At 34.1% G+C, this 23,079-nt stretch overlaps 1 protein-coding gene across 8 annotated transcripts in view; it reads left to right on the top strand.

Moving 5' to 3' along the window:
• The first annotated feature begins 1,555 nt into the window (after positions 1–1,555).
• puc (puckered) overlaps positions 1,556–23,079 on the top strand; it is a 97,842-nt gene continuing 76,318 nt past the window's right edge. The window contains exons 1-3 of one of the 8 annotated variants that reach the window (XM_067760425.1): positions 1,556–2,338; positions 7,829–8,156; positions 22,785–22,940. In XM_067760425.1, the coding sequence (XP_067616526.1) occupies positions 22,841–22,940 (100 nt within the window). In that variant the 5' untranslated portion in view covers positions 1,556–2,338; positions 7,829–8,156; positions 22,785–22,840. Of the gene's footprint in view, positions 2,991–4,092; positions 4,544–7,797; positions 8,157–22,784; positions 22,941–23,079 lie in introns of all 8 variants that reach the window. The other 7 variants (XM_067760423.1, XM_067760424.1, XM_067760422.1 and 4 more) reach the window with 7 other exon arrangements.

Raw genomic sequence — 23,079 nt, 5'->3', positions numbered from 1 at the left:
TTGACAGTACGAACATTTCTCAGAGTATTTTTGACATTGCCACCAACGAATTACACAAACAAATTACATGGAGTTTGTGTGTGTATGTGCGCTCGTTGTTACCACCTTACGGCTTCACCATGGCTATAGCATTGCCAGCACAATTCAAAGATAAAGTATCACGTTTTTGTTAACGTTTTTAACGTTAACGAAAGCTTTTCGTTTCGGTTAAAAACGAGATACAATTTATCTTGATAATTTCTTTATCGATAATATTTCGAAGTGTTTCAACGGAAACGGTGGAAATTTTTTGATAAACGATTAGCTTAACGTTAAGGTGCATCCCTGGTTTTCAATGAAAAACTTTTATAGCTCTTCGCTAGCCATGTAAATTTGTTTATATCGATTTAAAGTCTAAGCCGACAATATACATATTTTGGGCGCATTCTGAAATGGCTTTTTTTCTTGAAGAATTTATTAAGTTCTTTCTATCCCCTTTTTTTCTTGATTCTAGCACAATCAAAATTTTTTTCTGGCAGTCTTGGTAGCAACCCTGTCCATCAGGATACAATTTAGATAAATTTTTAATGATACAAAATAATTAAACAGATATATTTTTAGATTTGTTGGTTGAATAAAAGTTTGAAAACAGCCATGAAAAGTGAAACATTTCAGTTAGAAATTTTTTTAAATTTATGAATATGCAGATTTATGACAAACTAAATTTTAGAAGAAATTTTTTTCGGAGTTTTCACTTTTTTTGTCGATGTTATTGAATACTTTTTCCCTACAACGTATGAACAAACCGCGAGTTTACTATGAAATTGTTTAAAACAAAATGTTAAAAAGTCTTCCAGCTATTATACTAACATTCAACTGGCCACAAGCTGGATAAGATTATAAAAGTTCTGACTAAAAATTTCAAATTTTGGTGGCAGTCCTTCAAACTATTATTTATTTCTCTGAACTTTGTGTCAGGTTCGAAATTAAGATTTATGTGATTCCTACATTAAATTAAATTATTTATAAATTTTTCATAAAAAAAGTAGTTAATCAAACGACAGTGTAACGTTACGGCGAAAGCAAAGTTCTTATTTACAAAATATTCGCAGAAAAATTTTCTTATACGGTCTCCTTTTACCCGGCCACAGTCGGATTTTTTCCTATGTAGTATGTATATATTCTACTTATATATACACTTTATTTCTTCTATATAATTATTTTAAAAATGTTGTGTTACCTTGGCAAAATTTGTTGAAATGTCTTTGTGCGTTCCGTGTAGCCAAAATAGTACGGCCGCTCCAAATATTTTTAATTTCAAGATTTTTTTCCTACTCTATTAAAAATTCAGAAGAAATGAATCAAAAACTATCAATCTATAAATTGGAAACAAAAATGGATATGTAGTTTTTTATACCAAGAAGTTTAGCAAGTGGCAGCGCTGCTGTCCATTGTGCATTGGTGAAACATTTGAAATCCACCACAATCATTCACAATAATATATATGTGACGCATACGCACATCCATACGTATGTATGTGGATTTATGAATTGCTGCCTGAATGAAGTCAATTTCTGGTTTGCTTTTATTCGAATTTGAAGAACGTAACTAAACGGATGTGAGTTTCGGATCGAACGACGGATGTAAAATTGTTCTACTACCACAGATAAACCGAAAGTTAGAAAAAAATGTAATAAAACAAGCTAACGTACACATTAAAACAAAGATATAAATTACTAATTAACATAAAAGTGCTAGTTTTGGCTTAAATTCAAGAATTCATATAATAAATAGTGTAATCTAGAGCGAGAAAATATTACACAAAAGTAAATGCGACTAGGTACAACGAATTTAAGCGAATTAACATAACATGTAAATACTGATGAAAAGGAACGAACAAGTGCCTTTTACACAACAACAACCAAACCGACTGCTACTAACCAAAAACCAAGCGTTGTGTGTAAAAAAGAAGAAATAAATTTTAACAAATGTGAAATCAAAAATAAAACTGTGTATTTGAGCAAAACGAGTGTTGAACTTATTTTAATTTTTTTTGAAGTCTGCTAAAACGCTCCTGTTGCATTCATTCAATTATATATTTTGTGCGTGTACAAAGCAAAGCCAACTGGAGCGCGCAACAACTAATAAAATAAGTTGAAAAATATGTTCGTAACTTAACTAACATCCAATAAGCCAAGTTATTAATAAGGATTTCGGGCACGAAAGACGCGGCAAAGTTCGCTTGAAAAGTGGGAAATTAAAAAGTAAGGAGTACGAACAAAGATCTGATTCGGGAAAATTGCAACAAAAAAAAACATTTTGAGAAAGTCTAGGTCTGTGAAAATAGAATAGTAAGCAGGTAAAGAAAGAAAATAAAATTAATATTTATTTTTTGGATTCTAAATATCTACCACCTGCTGCTATTTTCCACATAAGATTGATTTAATACAAAACTTATTTTAGTTTTAAAATTGTTTCAAGAAATACATAAGTCAGCCCTGGCAGCTTGCTCTAAATTATCAACTAAGCCAACGGCATCAAAGACAATAAGTACAACAAAACGTCTAAAAAGTAACATTATTAAACAATAACAATTTAAAATCAGCAGATAACTTAAGCATATGCATAATTAACTAAAAAATATTAGACAAATCTCACTGTAAATTAACGTACCTACACAACGAAGAATGTGAACAGAGAAGCCCTTAACTTGACTGCTGCGAATTACCTACATTCATACATACACCACTGTACACACGCATACACATATTCAAAAGTGATTCACTTCGCTGCTGCTAACACTGCCGCTGCATGCATCGCAGCAGCCAACAATAATAAAAAGAGCAAAACATACACACTAACAAAAAACAGTGTGAAGAGTTAAGCGTGCATTGAACACAAGTGCGAGTGTGAGAGCAATAGCGTGACTCATAAAAGTGAAATGAAAATGCGGGTAAAGAGAGAATCACCGCTGCTCGTGCTGAGATTTAGGACAATCAACAGCAGAAATGGTAAGTACATATGGACATAAAACATTCAAACGCACAAATTAACACTTTTATGGCGCATTTAATTGGGTGCGTGTGAATGTGTGTGCATGAGATGTGGTATGTTTAATATTTATATTTGTAAATACTAATATGTAGGTATGGCTGAATTTTTGTTTAACAATCAAACATACCTACTCTTATAACAATCATGCAGTCGATTTGTACGAAAATTGATGGTGATGATAAGTTGGTTGGTTGTTGATTTAGCAGCAGACACTTCAACGCCCACTTTTTTCTTCAGGAAATCCAAAGTACATATCAAAATACTATTCTTTCCTACCTATGTACATATGTATGCAAATATAGCATATTGTTGTAAGTTCGCGAATTTGATTGTTAATGTTGATGATTGGAAACTTTTCCCAAACATTTGAGCAAAATTTTACGCCTCCATCCATGGTCAGCTACGTTGTGCATTTTCCGAATATTTGCGGTCATTTTTCATTTATTTATAAAACGTGCACATCAGCCAGATAGCTAAAATTAGAACAACTTTGCGTATAAAATTAGAAACATGTATAACAAAGAATGTTAAATGTTTAGGATAGTGATTAATATACATACATATGTACATATAGCTCATACATAACTAAATAAATATTTACCTACAATTATTTGGTAATTTCATTAATGTCTAATACAAAACATCCCGCAAAATCCCTGTGCAAATAAAAAAAAAATTAATTTGTGCAAATAAGAATTGTACCTAATTCACACGTTTCAAAAACACTGCGCAGTATACATTTTTAAGCTGGCGATCTAGATTAAACTTGAAAGCTAATAGCATCAATAAATAAATCTTACTTTATTTTTACACTTTTTATTTAAAATTTTTGATTATTTGTTCAGTTATCGGCATATTTTACTTCAATGGCAACTAAAAATTTATACGAAATTATTTCGTGCTGGGTATGCACACCCGGATCAACCGCTATTTGAATCTTACATTCCTAAGCGCGGTATCCAGATACCAAGAAAACGCTTTTTTTACTTTCCTCTTGTGAGCAAAACTTAAAATGTTTTTATTTTAAAACATATATTTTCTTATTTTGTTTTTCACTAGAAGATTAGATGTGGTCATATTTAATCGTTCCCGAGATGGTTGGGCTAGTACCTCAATGATGCCTTTTCCGAAACGTAAGGGACTATATCCGGCAAATTACCATCAACATCGTTAACACTCACCAAAACCTTCGAAGAGGTCTTTATCGCTACAACAACAACATCCATATGCTATTAAAAACATATACATTTATAATGGATTTTAATAGTTTGTTTGAAATTGGAAAGAAAAATCAACCACCTTTTTATGGGAGATTTCATACTCCTCGCTGTCATTGTTGGTTAATGATACTTTTCGTTCGGTTCATATTAAGCAGAAATATGTAGCTTTTATTAAACGAAATTTTGTTAATCATTATAACTTTTATATTTAGTTTATGAGGAAAGTTTTCCCAGGCTGTATGGTAAAAGATGTGTTTAGGAAGGTCTAAGAAACAAAAGTTGATTAACAAGTGAGTGTGTCTAAGTTCGGGTGTAACCCAACATTATATACTCAGTGTTATCTTCAATTGTACAGTTCATTCAGATAAATTACTATTCTACATAACACGTGGCACAGCCCATTAAAAATATGTCTCACAACTTCCTCTTACAATAAAACTTGATAAGTGAAATATCATTGATGCAAAACTATTTTTCGAAAATGTAGCTTTTAAACTTCTTTTATATAAAATGGCCCGTGGTCTTTAACCGATCCCGTTCATTTTTACTAGAACTATTTCCTGCTATAAGGAAAATATGTGTTCCCAATTTTATTACGATATGTTAATTTTTCTTTCGAGTTATGGCTCCGGAAACATAGAAAATTAAAAAATTTGAATTTTTTACAATTTCTTGTTATAATTCCACTTAGGAAAAGAAATATCATTGATATAAAGCTCTTTTTGCAAAGATATAGCTTGTTTAATTCGTCCACGACCCCCTTTAAAAATAATAATTTAATATAAAAGTGGGCGTGGTCCTTAACAGATTTCCTTAATTTTTCTTCGAATCAGTCCTTATAGTAAAGGAAAGTTCTCTGTTATAATAGGTTTAACGGTTTTTGATTTAGGAATATTTGTTTATATTGATGTTTTTACAAATGGGCGGTGCCCCGCACATATTCCAATTTTATTTGGAATTAATGTTTTGCTTACCTACCAAATTTCATTAGCTTAATGGTAATCGTTTTTGAACTATCTCATGTTTCTAAATTTTTTATATCAAAAAAGTGTGTGTGGTTATCGTCCGATTTTGTGATATTTGCTCAAGTTATCGTGTTAACGGACAGACAGACCAACGGACATGGCTTATTCAAATTTTTTCTCGGTACCGATGATTTTGATATATGGAAGTCTGTCTATATCTATCTCGATTCCTTTATACCTGTACAACCAACCGTTATGTTACCAAAGTTAATATACTCTGTGTGCAAAGCACGCCATAGCCATAACTATGCACCTATATACATGATGTGTTAAAATATAATTTTCTTTATTAAAATTTTTAAACAAATATCTCCCTGACTAAAATCTTATGTTATAACACACATATAACACATGTGCATACGAGTGAGCTTAGCATAAGGTATTAACTAAGTGTGACTTTATTCACAAAATAAATAATTATGATCTAATACTATTCACACATTCCGGCTCTCGTTTGTAGCAGAATTTCCGGTTTTATACATTCCTTAACATAATATTTCATACAATTCTTTTGAATTTAACTCATCAATTATATGTAAATCTGTACGTATGTATGAAGGTACGCAAATGTCTGAAGTAAGAGTAAATTAAAGCCGGCTAAATACATTAATCGTTCATGAATCATCCAAGTTTAGTAATAAATTGCTTTGTATAGTTCGATAGTCTGGACACAGCCACTTACGTTAAGCTGAAGGGCCCATTACTGATACTCAGCATAGACTTGACTTGGCGTAAACTTGGCAACTTAGCCACGATTATACTCCACTTAGCGCATACAATCTGGCTTCATAATCAGCTGTCATTTTATTGTGAAATATTTGCTACAAAAAGTGGTGATTTTTAAACAAAGTTAATTTTGAGTACTACAATTAATTTATGAGTGTAAAAATTAATAAATAAAATAAAAATAAATGTCAATTTGTATGACAAAATGTCAATTTGTATGACAAAATGTCAAAATGAAATGGAAACAAACAAATGGCATCTCAAAATGTAAACGTCACTTAGAACTTATATAGAAAATCACAATTCAACAGACTTCTAAGTCAAGTTAAGTGTTGCTAAGTTATGAGTAATCAGTAATATGCAATGTTCATTTAACAGTTCTCAAGTCAAGTCAAGTCTATGCTAAGTATGAGTAATGGGGCCTTGAGCCTCACACTAAACCATAAATTGTACGTTTGTTAATAGATATTGAATGTTTAATATATTTCGGGTTATTTAGTTGAGGCTTGAAGTATTTAGGCATACTCTTCAAGTATTACTGAGAGCCACATCATTATATTATTATTTTTTAACAGTATGGCATCTCACAAGGCAAGGTGTCCTTCGTCTTGTGTGCTATGTTTTCTTAGCAATTTTTTTCGTGCTTCCAAATTATTTATTTGTAGGGTCTCTGCGTTGGTCTTGTATTTTCTGTAAGATTTCGATAAACTTCTGATAGAAATTAGTCAAATAATAGTTATATGTGAAATTCCCGGCATCGGTAAGAATAACTACCTCCGAATGCGAGGATTTCCTTTCAAAATTTTGAATGAAATTTGATGAAGCTCGGCAAGATGTTTCTCGCTGATTGACAAAAATGGGACTTAATCACTAATGAGAGTTGCAGAGTGAACATCACATAATGCAACAATTATCAAAAATTATCTTTTATTTACGTTCACGCCCTAACTCAAAAACCTTCACAATTTGTCTGACCCCCTACTTCATAAAATTATTCAAAAACCGCTTTATCTTCAAATTTGTTTATAAAATGCCCTATCTGAGCTTATATGCATTACAACGTGAGACATTGAGTTTATGGAAAAAATAACGCATTTTTCGAAGGATGTTTTTGAAAACTATTCTGAGAGAAGGTGTTTTCGAACTATTGGCCAAGATAGGGTGATATTCCACTCAGATGAAAGGTACATACCCTTTTACTAATTTACCGAAAGTTTGGTATTGTTGTTGAACTTGAATATCGGCTATTGAAGTACTGGGATGAGAAAGTAAAATATATATAATAAATAAGATGGACATTTATAGACTGGACAAAACTTATGTTCGACCAAGAAATACTAAATTATGTTTATACGTAAAAACACGTGAAGTGATGAAGGAAACCCAAATATGTAGTGTGGTCCTATAGGCCATTGCAAGCCATAAATTCTCTAAGAACCTTTGCATATAACATTGTTTTGTAAATTTGTAGCGCTTTGTGTTTCTTCCGCTCCCTAATGTATATATGTACATACATTAATAGGAACACAAATGTAAAAGCGAAATATGTACATATGTATTCCCTAACAATTTAACACATGCACCAAACATAATTCCACCATTTCACAGTAGCTCTTCTGCTTTCGCGCCTTTTTGAGCAGCAGTGATATAACAAAATAGTTATAAAAATATCCTAAATCCAACAAAAAATCGGACTTTATTCATCAATCAAAAAACACTCCAAATCAAGAATTATTCATCAACAGGCGCGGACGTAACCTCGTAAATATATGTACATGCTTATATTTATTTAGATATATAAATGGACGTACATATGTATTTCAGTGCAAATATTAGTAGGGTGTCGTTGCAATGTGAGTCACAGAGAGACGAACTGAACATATAAAAGTAAGGAAAGAGGCGTCATAAATAAAAGATAACATGAAATAAAATTTAACTGAATAAAATAAAGCGCGATACCCCGTACTAATAACAAACCACAAGCACAGTAAATTACAGCAACAATAGCGACAGTAATAACTTCAGCAACAAACAAACAAATCAATCAACGTAGCGATCCAACAAACAAAAATGCTCGAACTTCGTATCTACAGCCAATCGAAGATATAAAAACGACGAGGCCCAAGAAGAAAACGTTCTTCTCGTGTTAGTGGTATGTATATATGCATGTGTACATTTTCATTGAATAGTTGGCAACACTGTTTTGAACCCGTTTTAAAACGACCTTTCGAGTACGAGTTCGAGTTTTTGCTATATCGCCAATAAGCTTTATTGTTGCTGGTTGTCTTTGTTGTTGTTTCACCAGAAACTCCGGTTGCTGATCGTTTTATTTTTTTGTTTTTGCTTCACTCCTACGTTGTAAATTTTTGTTGTTTTTATTGCAGTGATGACTGTTGCTCAAAGATAACGTTGCTTGGTATTGACTTGGAATATTTGTTGTGTTGTGTATATGTACTGTTGTTTTTTAAGCTCTGATTCTTGTTTACTTACTTGTTGGTTGAAGTTTTGTGCGTGGTAGTTGTTGGCACATTGTTTGCATTTTCTTATTTCAAATTATGTAGTTTGTTTCTTGTTATTTTTTGCTTGATATCTTTTCGAATTCGCTTTTCTATGAATCAAATATGTACCTAGTTTTTTTTATTATTAAAAAACAATTTTTTAATGAATTACTATTATGTACATTTTTTAATTTATATTCAGGTACGTACCTACCTGGATTTATTTTATATTTATTTTTTTTTTGTTATTGCAATTGAGCCCAACAAACTGCCAACGCAGTAAAAATGTAAGCCGTTAAAAAAAACTGAAATAAGGTAAAAATGCAGCACTAAATCGTAGCTTTTTAAACACGTTTCGGTCTTCCTTTGACGTCTGCGAACACTGCAACAATTTTAGCGGTTCGAAATTGATGCACAAGCTTTATTTTGCATACAAATAAAGTTATGGCTAAGCACCATATGCCTAGATATATGCATAAATATAATATGTACATATTCACATTAACTTATTAGCAGCATAATATTACACAATTGTTGACACTCATATGCTTCTGAGACCCTTTTGATGACTTGAACTTTTTAGGAACAAAAGTACAGGTTGTCTGATATAGTATATGCCGCTCTAAAAGTAATCAAGTAGCCAATGCTTGGCTACGGTTGTCGTCAAGTTTTGATTTTTTGTGGTTTTAAGCCGCCGTGTTCAATGTAATAAAAAATTTTTGAACATAAAGATGTTGCATGCGCGAACTACAGTGGAAAGCAGCGGAGCGTGAAAAAAATCTAGTAGGTCACTTCCACCACACCAAAAAAACTTTAACAAAATTTTTAACATAATTTAAGCACAGAAATACACTGATTCGAGCTTTAGAGAGTAAAAGTCAAAATTCGGAACACATTAGCTGAATAGAAAGTATACAAATAATTATTAAATAACAAATACAGACAGTGGTAGTTAACAAATTCTGCTGTGGGAAGTGGTGAATGTGGCCTACTAGAGGTTTTGTGAAGCTTGCTTCACACTAATATTGTCTCTGATGTAATCACGCTTAGCGTCAGCTGTCTTGCTCAGCTCTTTTTGCAGAAACTCCAAAATTGAAATTTGTTATGAGTTTTGTGAGACCCTATATCAGCGTTGCCATATATTATTTTTCCAAGTCGTCAGACGCCGCCCAAAAAATCGTCAAAAATCGTCATATCTATGGCAACAACCAATAACAACCAAAGTTGAGTTAGGACGAAGTTGGGTTATTACCAGGGGACATTCGATTGTTTCGCGAAAACCAAAGTGAGATCGGCGGATTTCATTCAACAATATTAACTTTGAAAGCGCTTTTCTGAAAATTGTCTTTGGTTGTTTTGATTGTTATTTCTTATCGTATTTAATTCATTTCGTTTCATTTTATGTATAACAAAAACGCCTTACAAGATAAGTTTTTTATTACATACAAAAGATACTTGTTTTCAGTAATTTTAACAATTGTTTTTTTTTTTTTCTTTGAGCTTAAATCATTTTAGTTTATTAGTAATACATTTTCGCGTTCATTTTTTTGAGCATATGTATTTGCGTTTCAATATTATGACAGGAAAAGTTATGAAATTTTAAATAATATTGAGCTAGCAATATTCCTTTTAATGTATCAGTTTCCAGACGGTTTCTGATTTTTGTTTTGTTTGAATTTATTTTACAAAAAATTAGTTCTAAATTCCCTGATGAGTGTGGCAAGCACATTAGAACGGCAGCGAATGCACATAAATTAGAAAAAGCGTATGTTGAGTCAGCTCTTTTGATAGTAGAAACAGTTTTCCAAAACACTTCTGGAGGAACCTTAGAAATTTCTTCAAAATATGTCTTAAATTCTAAAAACTTTAATTCCCTATACTCGCTATCAATGTCCTGCACAATTTTCTGATGGATTTTGTGCGAAAAATGTTGCAAGAATCAATTTTTTTTTTCATCAATTTCTTTTGGACCCATGAAACCTAAGATTTGTAGAACAACATTGTTAAAATCAAAACGTTTATTAATTTGATAACACAGTTCAATATAAAAAATAATACAATCTTGTTTAAATCTGACTTTTTCTTGCTCGGAAATTTTAAATCTGATCATTTTGCAATATATTTGAAACGTTATAATCTATAATTTCTATGTTGTCAAATGTAATACATTCCAGCTTTGCAAAATTATACAATATACTTAAATAAAGTCTTTCTATTTCTGAATACATATGTACTTGAAGCCCCTCACTTTGGAAACTTTTATTAACTTTATTAATATTTTGAAGAATATACTTCAGGAAGGAGAGATTAATTTCATTAATATCATCAAAGTTATCAAGAATGGTTTTTGCACTGTCTATTCTGTCAACATTTACAGCGAAGTTAAAAAATATTTTTAATGGCTCATAAAGTTCTAATACTTTGTATACTACTGCCTCTAAAGATAGCCAGCGAGTTTGACGTGGATGTAGCATCTTTTTCGGCTGCAATTCTAATAGCGCAACTTCACAAATTTATCCATTTTGCTTTAATTCTTTCACTTTCACTTTCGCACTCAAATTCTTCTTGCGCGGCTTGTATCTACATACATCAAATATCATTCTTGTACAGTGCCAATAAGCGTATAAAAGATAAGCACAAATGTCATAAAACTTAGTGCTGGAAATGGCATAAAAACAAATTGATAAAAAAAAAGCTTGTATCTCAAATTTTAGTATATTTATGTAATTTCTTGGTGGTTGAATTTTTAAAAGACATCTTACATAGAAGGCAGGCTTAAATCGTCATTTGTCATTACAAAATCGTCCAAGCGTCATTCTAGTTGAAAATCGTCAAAATGACGACGGCGTCGTCAATTTGTCAACGCTGCCCTATATACCACACCTACATATGTACGAATGTATGTATGCATGTACTTATGCCCATATGTTAGTGTGCGTAAATACGTGTATACACCTTGTAGAATTCATGAAATCAAATTTAAAATACATGAATTAAAAATGAACCGCTGGAATCGCTAAGCTCGACCACTTAAATTTCTGCTGCGGTTGCAGTGTTTATCCGAATCCTTATGTCTCCATCGAATTTTTGCTTGCATGAACATATACTGCGTACATTAGGGTAGCCCTTGTTCTGTTACGATTCTTGACCTCACCCCCAGATATATGGAAATAAACCTAAAATTTTTATGTGTAAAATATTCTCTGATCCACTCTTAATTCATTTAATCAGGCATGCTTAACCAACGAACCGATATCATTTCGTTACGATAATTAACGTTAATAAACGAAACAAAGTCATTTCGTTTCGTTTATTAACGTTAAGAACGTCAAATTAACGAAATGATTTCGTTTCGTTTTCTACGAATTACACAAACAAATTATATGGAGTATGTGTGTGTATGTCCGCTCGATGTTACCACCTTACGGCTTCACCATGGCTATAGCATTGCCATCACAATTCAAACATAAAGTATCACGTTTCTGTTAACGTTTTTAACGTTAACGAAAGCTTTTCGTTTCGGTTAAAAACGAGATACAATTTATCTTGATAATTTCTTTATCGATAAAATTTCGAAGTGTTTCAACGGAAACGGTGGACATTTTTTGATAAACGATTAGCTTAACGTTAAGGTGCATCCCTGCATTTAATGTTGACGGAATGGTTTATCAGTTGTCAAAACCTCTACAGATTTTGCCGTCAAACATTTCTAATATTGCAAAAATTTGTCAAATAATAATAGAGTTAAAAAATAGAAGAGGTGCCAGGATTTCAATCATGCGTAAAATTTTCAACTTTTTATTAGAAATTTTTCGAGGACGCAGTCCATTCACTTTGAATTTAATGACGTGAAAGTTTGAAAACGCTATCGACTTCTTTATTATTTAACAATTAATGAGCTTAACACCGGCTTATAATAACTGAGTATTCAATTATTATGTTTTCTAAGAGAAACTGAAAAGAAAGAAACAGTTACTGGCATATTGCCATGGTACCCTTTCGAAAACCGCCACGTAATCATCATCAGGCAATTTCGTAATTTTATCAAAGGTTTCACCGAGATTCGAACCGCGAATCACAAGGCGAAACTGCAGTTGCCGTAACAACTAGTCTATCCTGCTTGTATTGGTTTTCTTGCTTATTTCAATTTAATTTAGATAGTATTTTTTTAAACAATTTTTGTTTTTTTTTTGTGACGGGTGGTGGTAATTTTCGTCTAAACAATGAACGAAAAAAATCTTTTTATATGTACTATATCTTGGCCTGTAACGTTTTTATTAATGGGCCGATTCCTAAGATTATAGTCATTTCAAAAATGCAAGATATAAAAATTGCTTTGAAAAGGAGTTAATGTTTCTAAAATAAAGAAACATGGACACTTGAAACGATTAAAATTCGTCCTATTTCAGATTTCAAGATCTTTGCGCAACCTATAAATCTTTTAGATTCGCATAATACTTTGTATGTATTCCTTTTTGCGCTATTCAGATCGATTCCAAACACTTTTTTTTACTCCATATAATTAAGGCCCACCCTAGTGTACATAGTCATGTACAGGGATGGGCCAAAGCGTTGCATATGATCCGTGATCGAATGCGGTTTTTTAAATAAACATAGCTCCGAAATGATGTATTGGATTGATGAAATATGTGAACTAGGGACAACGCGTACACACTAAATCCATAATACATATATTATTACTTTTTTAAATAGTTGAATAGCCTCATTTTTATCGCTTGTGTGAAAACCGTTTTCGATCCGTGATCGTATGTTCCGATTCCATACCTGCTCAACCCTTACACACTTATAACACTTTTGTTTTTTGTTTTGCCCTGCAAAATTTACACTTTGAACATAAATAAATAATAGTGTAAAAAAACCTAAAAAAACACGCTTTTACAGCAAACCGAACTAAAAATAGAAAATAATTTTCAATTAAAAAGAGGTTATATAACAGTAGTAGAAGGTCGAACAATCGTTTATAGTTAATCACCTCAAAATAGAATTATAATAAAATTTAAGTTATTACAGAATAATTTAATTCAGAGTAAAAAGCGTGGGGTGCATTTGACTACATTTCATATCTTTCCTCTCAGATAGTTGCCAATAGAATGATTGTAACATTCAATATCAAGCACCCCACGCTTTTTACTGTGAATTAAATTATTTTGTTAATAACTTAAATTTTATTATAATTTTATTTTGAGGTGATTAACTAAAAACGATTGTTTGACCTTCTACTACTGTTATATAACCTCTTTTTAATTGAAAATTATTTTCTATTTTTTAGTTAGGTTTGCTATAAAAGCGTGTTTTTTTAGTTTTTTTAAACTATTATATATTTTTAATTTTTTAGTTCAAGTAATTTTAAAAGTTTTAGTCGAGAGTGATGAAACCTCGAAGCGCCAGCGGTCCATGGATGAATCCAACCCCACGACACCGAAAAGGCCAAGAAGCAGGGAGATCGGCAGATCATTGGCATTATAGACGAGAGCAGCGAAGATGGCAGGATCCCGAAACAACAGTGGAAGTGGATCGAAGCCGCGCTCGCTACGGTGGCCGTTAAGGTTAAAAAGACAACCCTGGTCCACCGCCATCTTACACCGATGCAGGGTGGTTCCAGGGCAATGTCAAGCTAATTGCCTGTGACGACGCTAGGTCGGTAAACCTCTATAGGGCCGCCGTCACGCTGGTAGGGGTGGTATATCTGGGCGCGCGCCTCAAGGTAGTGGAGTGATATCCCCTCAAGACCAAGGGCTAGAGCCTGGGTTACAGTCACGCCAACGGTCCCAGCTAACATCCTGGAGCTGCTCCAGGAGTACAACCCGCCACAGGCTTCGAAGTCAACCCGGATAAAACCGAGCTTGTCCTCTTCACGAGGAGGTACAAAGTACCAAATTTTACACCGCCAAGAATTGGTGGTACGTTCTTAGCGTTTAGCGATCAAGTCAAGTATTTGGGAGTCATTCTGGATAGGAAGCTATTATGGAGTGAACATATTGTGGAGCGATCCAAGAAGGCAGCAGCAGAGCTGTTCACCTGCAAGAGGGCAATTGGTACCTCCTGGGTATTCTCCCCTAAGGTGACCTACTGGATTTTCACAGCTATTGTGCGCACGATTCTTCTTTATGTGCCTTGGTCTGGTGTCCTGCACTAGCTAAAAGTACCTACCTTAAAATGCTTAAAAAGGTGCAACAGAGTTCGGAGCTCTGCATTACCGGGGCTCTCGGCTCCACTCCAGATTCCGCTACATACATACATGGATACATAGATACATAGATAGATACAGGCCAAGCTAATAAAAGCGTGTTAAAAAGGGCTCCAGTATGCTCTTTCGTAGATGTGCCATGCATCCATTTCTATCATTAATAAAGGAATTCGTTTTTCGCATTATATGCAAGGTTTCAAATCTATGGTCATTTGGGGTGGCCATAATTTCAATTGACCTTATGTCCGTTAACTTTATGTCACCCCACCATCACATTATTGCATTGTCATCGCGCCTTGATACGTGTGCGAAGTTTCAATCAAACTTATGGCCATTCAAAGTGGTAATAAGGTCAATTGACCTTATGGCCGTTGACCTTATGTCACCACACCATCACATTAATGCATTTTCATCGACCCTTGACACGTCTGCAAAGTTTCAATCAAACTTATGGCCATTCAAAGTGGTAATAAGGCCAATTGACCTTATGGCCGTTGACCTTATGTGACCACACTATCACATTAATGGTTTGTCGTCGAGCCTTGATATGTGTGCAAAGTTTCAATCAAACTTGTGGCCATTCAAAGTGGCAATAAGGCCAATTCACCTTATGGCCGTTGACCTTATGTCACCACACCATCACATTAATGCATTGTCAGCGGTCCTTGATACGTGTGCAAAGTTTTAAATTAATCAGACTTCTAGAAACCGGTGAAAATTAAGCTCAAAAATTCCGTTACATAGATACAGGCCAAGCTAATAAAAGCGTGTTAAAAAAGTTTCGTAGCACTCCTATATGCCCTCACATATAAATTCGATTCATATGTAAGAACCTGAAAATCATATGCAAGAGCAAGGAAAAAGAATTTTTATATGAAGCAAAGGCATTTATTCAATTTACTTAATACAGTAAAAGCGGGAAGCTCTTTATATAACAAATTCGAATAGTAATAAACTAGAATTAATCGTGTATGGTTTATGGCTGTTCATTTAATGTTGCTGTTGTGTTAACATTGCTTCGCCCCATTCAATAGGTGCGACCACTCACCAATTGTCATCAAAGTCCGGGAACGGAATTCCAAGAAACCTAGCAGTTTCAACAGGGGTGGACTATTGGGAAGTTGCTGTTAGAGGCGTAAGATCCACACTATAATTGAAAAGATAGGTTGGGGTCATGTGGGTACACATCACATGCAGGACAAACATTACGTAAGTCGTGCTTGATAAGCTAAGAGTTTAACTTGTTGCAGTATCCAGAACGAAGCTGGGTCAAAGAGACTTGGTAACCTGCATTCTTCTTTTAAACGGGTTGAATGGTGTACTTTGATAACGGGGTTCATAGGGCGCTAGTGTAACCCCTATTCATTCAATCCTATATGTTTACCAAACGTATAAATTTATGCATTTATCAGCCCAGTTCGATAAGCGAATTATTTAAATTTAAGTGCAATTTCAGTCAAACACTCATTTTAATTGCAAGAACAAGAAAATTTTGTATTATTTTAAAACAAATTATTTAACTTTTCTTTAGTGTCTGTTGAATCCATTGAAAAAATCCTCATTGCGTTTAATAAGTTTCTGAGATAGGACGTTCTTTAACAAAATTCTGAGATAGGGTTTCCTTCCAGTAAATTCTTGCGTAGGTTGGTTTCGCATAGGCAGCCCAAATATGGTGATAAGCGACTCAGGATATCATACATATTCGAGATGTACATTAGTATCAAATTTTAAACGATTTGCACTAAATTGTGATGAGAATCCAAAACCTTGATTTGTTGTGTCTTTCTCTAAGCCTTTAGCGCATTGTGGCTGAAACATAAATTTCCAATAGTTCAACTTCAAAAAAAAAAACCAAAGTAAATTTTGGAAAAATGAACTATCAACCATTTACGTCATTTAGTCATTAAATTGGTGACATATATATATGCGTTTAGATATTTATGTAGTTTTGATAAGATAAAATTGTTAAGCTATCGTTATATAAGAAGCTCTTATTAATGACTCAATATATGAGCTGTTATTCCAATTGCAATCTTTAGTCATTGAGAAGAACTTTATGGAATCACACACAGGAGTCCAAAACCGGTGCTAAGGCTCACTTGGAGAAAGTCAAGCTATTTTTTTTTAGCTCTCAGTTAATTTTAAAAATTTGTCAAAAATATATGTATGAGTTTAAACCCTCAGGTTAACTTTGAGTTAAATAGTTAACTTGCCGTTCTGCAAGTGGGCCTAACAAACTTTTAGTTCCAAAATTTCCTGCAAAGTTTAAATTCGTTTTTAATTTTGTTAAAAAAGTCAGCTTTTAATAAAATTATTTGCCTAAAGTGTCACTGTATCCTAATATTAAAAACTCTAGGTGCGCAATAAATGTATTTACATATTTGCTTCTGGACACAATCGCATTGTGATCAAATCTGAAATTTTTGCACGTGTGCACTAGTTTATGTAGGTACATTAGGGTGCTTTGTTTGAAACTACTTTATTTCTTTATTATTTATTTCTCACGTATTGCTTTAAACGTAAATAACGATGTCACTGATGTAAAGCCCTCAATTAAGTTCTTCGAATCCGGGTAATTAAGTTTAGAACTTTTTATTAAAATAACTTCCTAAAAATATTTTTTGGGCGTCAATAATCTATAGGTAATTAATTGGACGGGAGAAGGTAACATTCAATTATTATTGATGAAAAATGGTCTTCTCAAAGGAAGGTACTACATATGTATGTTAATAAAAATATGCATACATATGTATGTATGTGAATCTAAGTACGTATATAACGATTTATAAATATTGCAAATACATTTCCATACATACATTACTTACCTTCAATTCAAACTGTTTACATACATTCATGATTACTGTTTTTCTTAATTTAATCTCTTATTTTATACATCAAAGCAAATAAAAGAATGAACAGCTGAAAAAATGTATGCTGACGTCATGCCGTCACACTGAATCAAATAAAATATTTTACGAATTAATCGCTCTGGCGTAAGCGACTCAATTTGAGTTGTCATGTTTAGTTGACTTGTTTTGATATCAAACTGTGTCTCTGTTTCATTTATGTATATAAAGTATATATAAATTTACATTAGTATTTATGTATGCATGTATATGTATACATAAGTCGCAATTTTTTAAAGTAGTATAAGTCCACATTTAGTAAAAACAATATTCAGGGGTAATTAATTCTTTTTTCGCAAAACTGGACTTATGCCACTTAACAAGACAATATTCTCATATATGTTTTTATGTCTATGGTAAAGGTATATCTGCAATTTATTTTGTACTTTATACCATCTCAAATTGAGAGGTGTTTGGAGACTAAACTCATTCTCACATCGCAAACGTTATACGAAATTGCTTTTAAGGGGTTTGATACCGCCGGTGTATTGTAGACGAAACTCGTTGTCTTTTATACGTTCGCTGATATATCAATATTTAGTTTGTGCTTATTATTGGAACAAAGCTCATTATTTTCTTTTTCCGCAAGATCTTTTAAAATACAACTCTCGTGAACACTACATGAATTGTATGTCGTAATTAAATACATACTTAAGAAGGGCCATCAGAAAATAATATTAATCAGAAAAAAAAACCTAAAAAATCTAAGTTTTTGAAACCGCTAATCTTTTTATTAGTAATTACCACTTTCTCCTTATTAGTTTGCATTTTTTAAAAACATTTTAAAACTTAAAAATATATAACTGTTTGACAATTAGGCAATTCACGAGAGTGTTATATGCGTTGTAAAGTCTTTAGTAGTTTTCATGATTTCAAATACAATAAAGAAGAGACTTTGTCTAAGTAACTTGGATTACTTACTTACTTAATGGGCGCTTAACCGTTTAAACGGTTATGGCCGTCCAACAAGGCGCGCCAGTCGCTACTTCGCTCTGTCAATTGGTCACACAAAGGGAGTTTAAATCGTTTTCCACCTGATCTTTCCAGCGGAGTGGGGGCCGCACTATCCCCTACTTCCAGAGGCGGGTTTCGATAAAAATATTTTCTTAGCCGGAGCGTAATCTTTCACTCGCATAACATGGCCTAGCCTTTCTCCCGAACACTCCTAGAGCCGCTTCATCTGATGCTGTCATGGTCCATGCTTCTGCAACATATAGCAAGACGATACGATAAAAGACTTGTAGAGCATGATTTTCGTTTGCCAAGAGAGGACTTTACTTTTCAATTGCCTACCTAGTCCAAAGTAGCATATATTGCCGAGAGTGATTCTTCGCTGGATTTAAAAGCCGATATTATTGCTTGTGTTTATGCCGGTTCACAAATAAACAGATTAACTACGAACCCGGCATACGTTGTAATGCCGTTACTTTGGTTTACCTACATGACTTTTAAGAGGATTTATTCTATTACCCCTTTCTCCCGCTTCCTATCTAAAAAATTTGGGACGTCGATATGTACGCACATAAGTGAGCATGCATTCACGAGCTGACTTTTCCCACCATTGGGTCTAAGTAAACAGTGATGTTTCACAGCGGACACACACACCAATGAGGTTTTTGGAAAAATGTAATTTTTTAAACAATTTTGGTTTATATTAGAAGGAAATAAAATTTCAGAGTTTAATTGCAAGGAAGAAATACTACAGTCGAGTGAACGTTTTTGATTTACTGCTGTGAGGATACGAATTTTGGACCACTTTTTTCTTCAAAATTTCCGTGCCTCCACATATAAGAAATTCTATTATATTCTATCAAAATTAACTTTCTTATCTTTAAAGTGCAAAAAAAAAAAAACGTTTTCTAATCGGAGCTTTCTGTGCGGAGTTATTACATTGAATCGGCATGTTGTTTTTGTTGTTGTTGTAGCGATAAGGTTGCTCCCCGAAGGCTTTGGGGAGTGTTATCGATGTGATGGTCCTTTGCCGGATAAAGATCCGGTACGCTCCGATACCACAGCACCATTAAGGTGCTAGCCCGACCATCTCGGGAACGATTATGTGGCCACATTAAACCTTCAGGCCATTCCCCCCTCCCCACCATCAAGTTCCATGAGGAGCTTGTGGTCGCCAGAGCCTCGTCTGTTAGTGAAACAGGATTCGCCGCGGATAGGTGAGGTTGACAATTGGGTCCGGAGAAGCTATATATTGCGCTGGCAACCTGAAGGGTTGCGTTACACAACCCCTTGAATCTGGTATTTTAGTCGCCTCTTACGACAGGCATACCTACCGCGGGTATATTCTGATCCCCTAACCCGCTGGGGCATTGAATCGTCATTCTGCAGCTTTATTATATAAGAGGGATAGATTTTTGTGATTTTGTTTTTTTTAATTCCTTTAAACCTCCATACTTTTTTATACTCAGTTGAGCAGAGCTCACAGAGTATACTAAGTTTGATTGGATAACGGTTGGTTGTACATATATAAAGGAATCGAGATATATATAGGCTTCCATATATCAAAATAATCAGGATCGAAAAAAAATTTGATTGAGCCATGGCGGTCCGTCCGCCCGTCCGTTAACACGATAACTTGAGTAAATTTTGAGGTATCTTGATGAAATTTGGTATGTAGGTTCCTGAGCACTCATCTCAGATCGCTATTTAAAATGAACGATATCGGACTATAACCACGCCCACTTTTTCGATATCGAAAATTTCGAAAAACCGAAAAAGTGCGATAATTCATTACAAAAGACAGATAAAGCGACGAAACTTGGTAGATGGGTTGAACTTATGACGCAGAATAAAAAATTAGTAAAATTTTGGACAATGGGCGTGGCACCGCCCACTTTTAAAAGAAGGTAGTTTAAAACTTTTGCAAGCTGTAATTTGGCAGTCGTTGAAGATATCATGATGAAATTTGGCAGGAACGTTACTCCTATTACTATATGTACGCTTAATAAAAATTAGCAAAATCGGAGAAGGACCACGCCCACTTTTAAAAAAAATTTTTTTTTAAAGTAAAATTTTAACAAAAAATTTAATATCTTTACAGTATATAAGTAAATTATGTCAACATTCACCTCCAGTAATGATATGGTGCAACAAAATACAAAAATAAAAGAAAATTTCAAAATGGGCGTGGGTCCGCCCTTTTTCATTTAATTTGTCTAGGATACTTTTAACGCCATAAGTCGAACAACAATTAACTAATACCTTTGCAATTTGGTGGGGGCATAGATTTTATGACGTTAAATGTTTTCTGTGAAAATGGGCGAAATCGGTTGATGCCACGCCCAGTTTTTATACACGGTCGTTCGTCTGTCCTTCCGCATAGCCGTTAACACGATAACTTGAGCAAAAATCGACACATCTTTAATGAACTTAGTTCACGTGCTTACTTGAAGTCACTTTATCTTGGCATGAAAAATGAACGAAATCCGACTATGATCACGCCCACTTTTTCGATATCGAAAATTATGAAAAATGAAAAAATGCCATAATTCTATACCAAATACGAAAAAAAGGATGAAACATGGTAAGGTGATTGGATTGTTTTATTGACGCGAAATATAACTTTAGAAAAAACTTTATAAAATGGTTGTAACACCTACCATATTAAGTAGAAAAAATTAAAAAGTTCTGCAGGGCGAAATAAAAAACCCTTAAAATCTTGGCAGATATTACATATATAAATAAATTAGCAGTATCCAACAGATGATGTTCTGGGTCACCCTGGTCCACATTTTGGTCGATATCTGGAAAACGCCTTCACATATACAACTACCACCACTCCCTTTTAAAACTCTCATTAATACCTTTAATTTTATACGCATATCGTACAAACTCATTCTAGAGTCACCCCTGGTCCACCTTTATGGCGATATCTCGAAAAGGCGTCCACCTATAGAACTAAGCCCCACGCCCTTTTAAAATACTCATTAACACCTTTCATTTGATACCCATATCGTACAAACATATTCTAAAGTCACCCCTGGTCCAACTTTATGCCGATATCTCGAAAAGGCGAACACCTATAGAACGGAGGCCCACTCCCTTTTAAAAATACTCATTAGCACCTTTCATTTGATACCCATATCATTTAAACAAAGTCTAGAGTCACCCCTGGTCCACCTTTATTGCGATACCTCGAAAAGGCGTCCACCTATATAACTAAGGCCCACTCCCTTTTAAAATACTCATTAACTCCTTTCGTTTGATACCCATATTGCACAAACGAATTCTATAGTCACCGCTGGCCCACCTTTATGGCGATATCTCGAAACGGCGTCCACCTAATGAACTAAGGATTACTCCCTTTTAAAATACTCATTAACACCTTTCTTTTGATACCCATATTGTACAAACAAATTCTAGGGTCACCCCTGGTCCACCTTTATGGCGATATCTCGAAACGGCGTCCACCTATGGAACTAATGATTACTCCCTTTTAGAATACTCATTAACACCTTTCATTTGATACCCATATCGTACAAACGCATTCTAGAGTCACCCCTGGTCCACCTTTATGGCGATATCTCGAAAAGGCGACCACCTATACAACAACCACCACTCCCTTTTAAAACCCTCATAAAACCTTTAATTTGATACCCATATCGTACAAACACATTCTAGAGTCACCCCTGGTCCACCTTTATGGCGATATTTCGAAACGGCATCCACCTATAGAACTAAGGCCCACTCCCTTTTAAAATACTCATTAACACCATTCGTTTGATACCCATATTGTACAAACAAATTCTAGGGTCACCCCTGGTCCACCTTTATGGCGATATCTCGAAACGGCGTCCACCTATGGAACTAATGATTACTCCCTTTTAGAATACTCATTAACACCTTTCATTTGATACCCATATCGTACAAACGCATTCTAGAGTCAACCCTGATCCACCTTTATGGCTATATCCCTAAATGGCGTCCACCTATAGAACTATGGCCCACTCCCTCATAAAATACTCTTTAATACATTTCATTTGATACACATGTCATATAAACACATTCCAGGGTTTCCCTCGGTTCATTTTCCTACATGGTTATTTTCCCTTGTGTTGTCACCATAGCTCTCAACTGAGTATGTAATGTTCGGTTACACCCGAACTTAACCTTCCTTACTTGTTTTATATTACAGTAATTATTTCACTACTTTGCAGATTATAAACGGCCCACAGTTTGCGATACACACGGCGCAGCATCCGCACCAGAGGCTATGCCATCAGAAGACTGCAATGAGGATTGGTCCTCCACGGCGCCACCAGTAGGAAATCGATCTCCATTGATGAGAAGTTGTTCCACACCAGCTATTTATGGTGAGTTCATTTGAGATTATTAAATACTCTGTGATTTCCTCGTTGCATCTTCTAGGCGCTTCCAGAATTTACTTAGTTACTGCCATAAAATTATAACTACAGATGCACGTGTATAGATAGCTTCTCATGTGAAAATTGA

The sequence above is a fragment of the Eurosta solidaginis genome, chromosome 1 (assembly GCF_040869045.1).
Source record: "Eurosta solidaginis isolate ZX-2024a chromosome 1, ASM4086904v1, whole genome shotgun sequence".
Classification (NCBI taxonomy): domain Eukaryota; kingdom Metazoa; phylum Arthropoda; class Insecta; order Diptera; family Tephritidae; genus Eurosta; species Eurosta solidaginis.
Note: the sequence above shows the minus strand (reverse complement) of the source record. Positions and strands in the feature narration are given on the sequence as shown.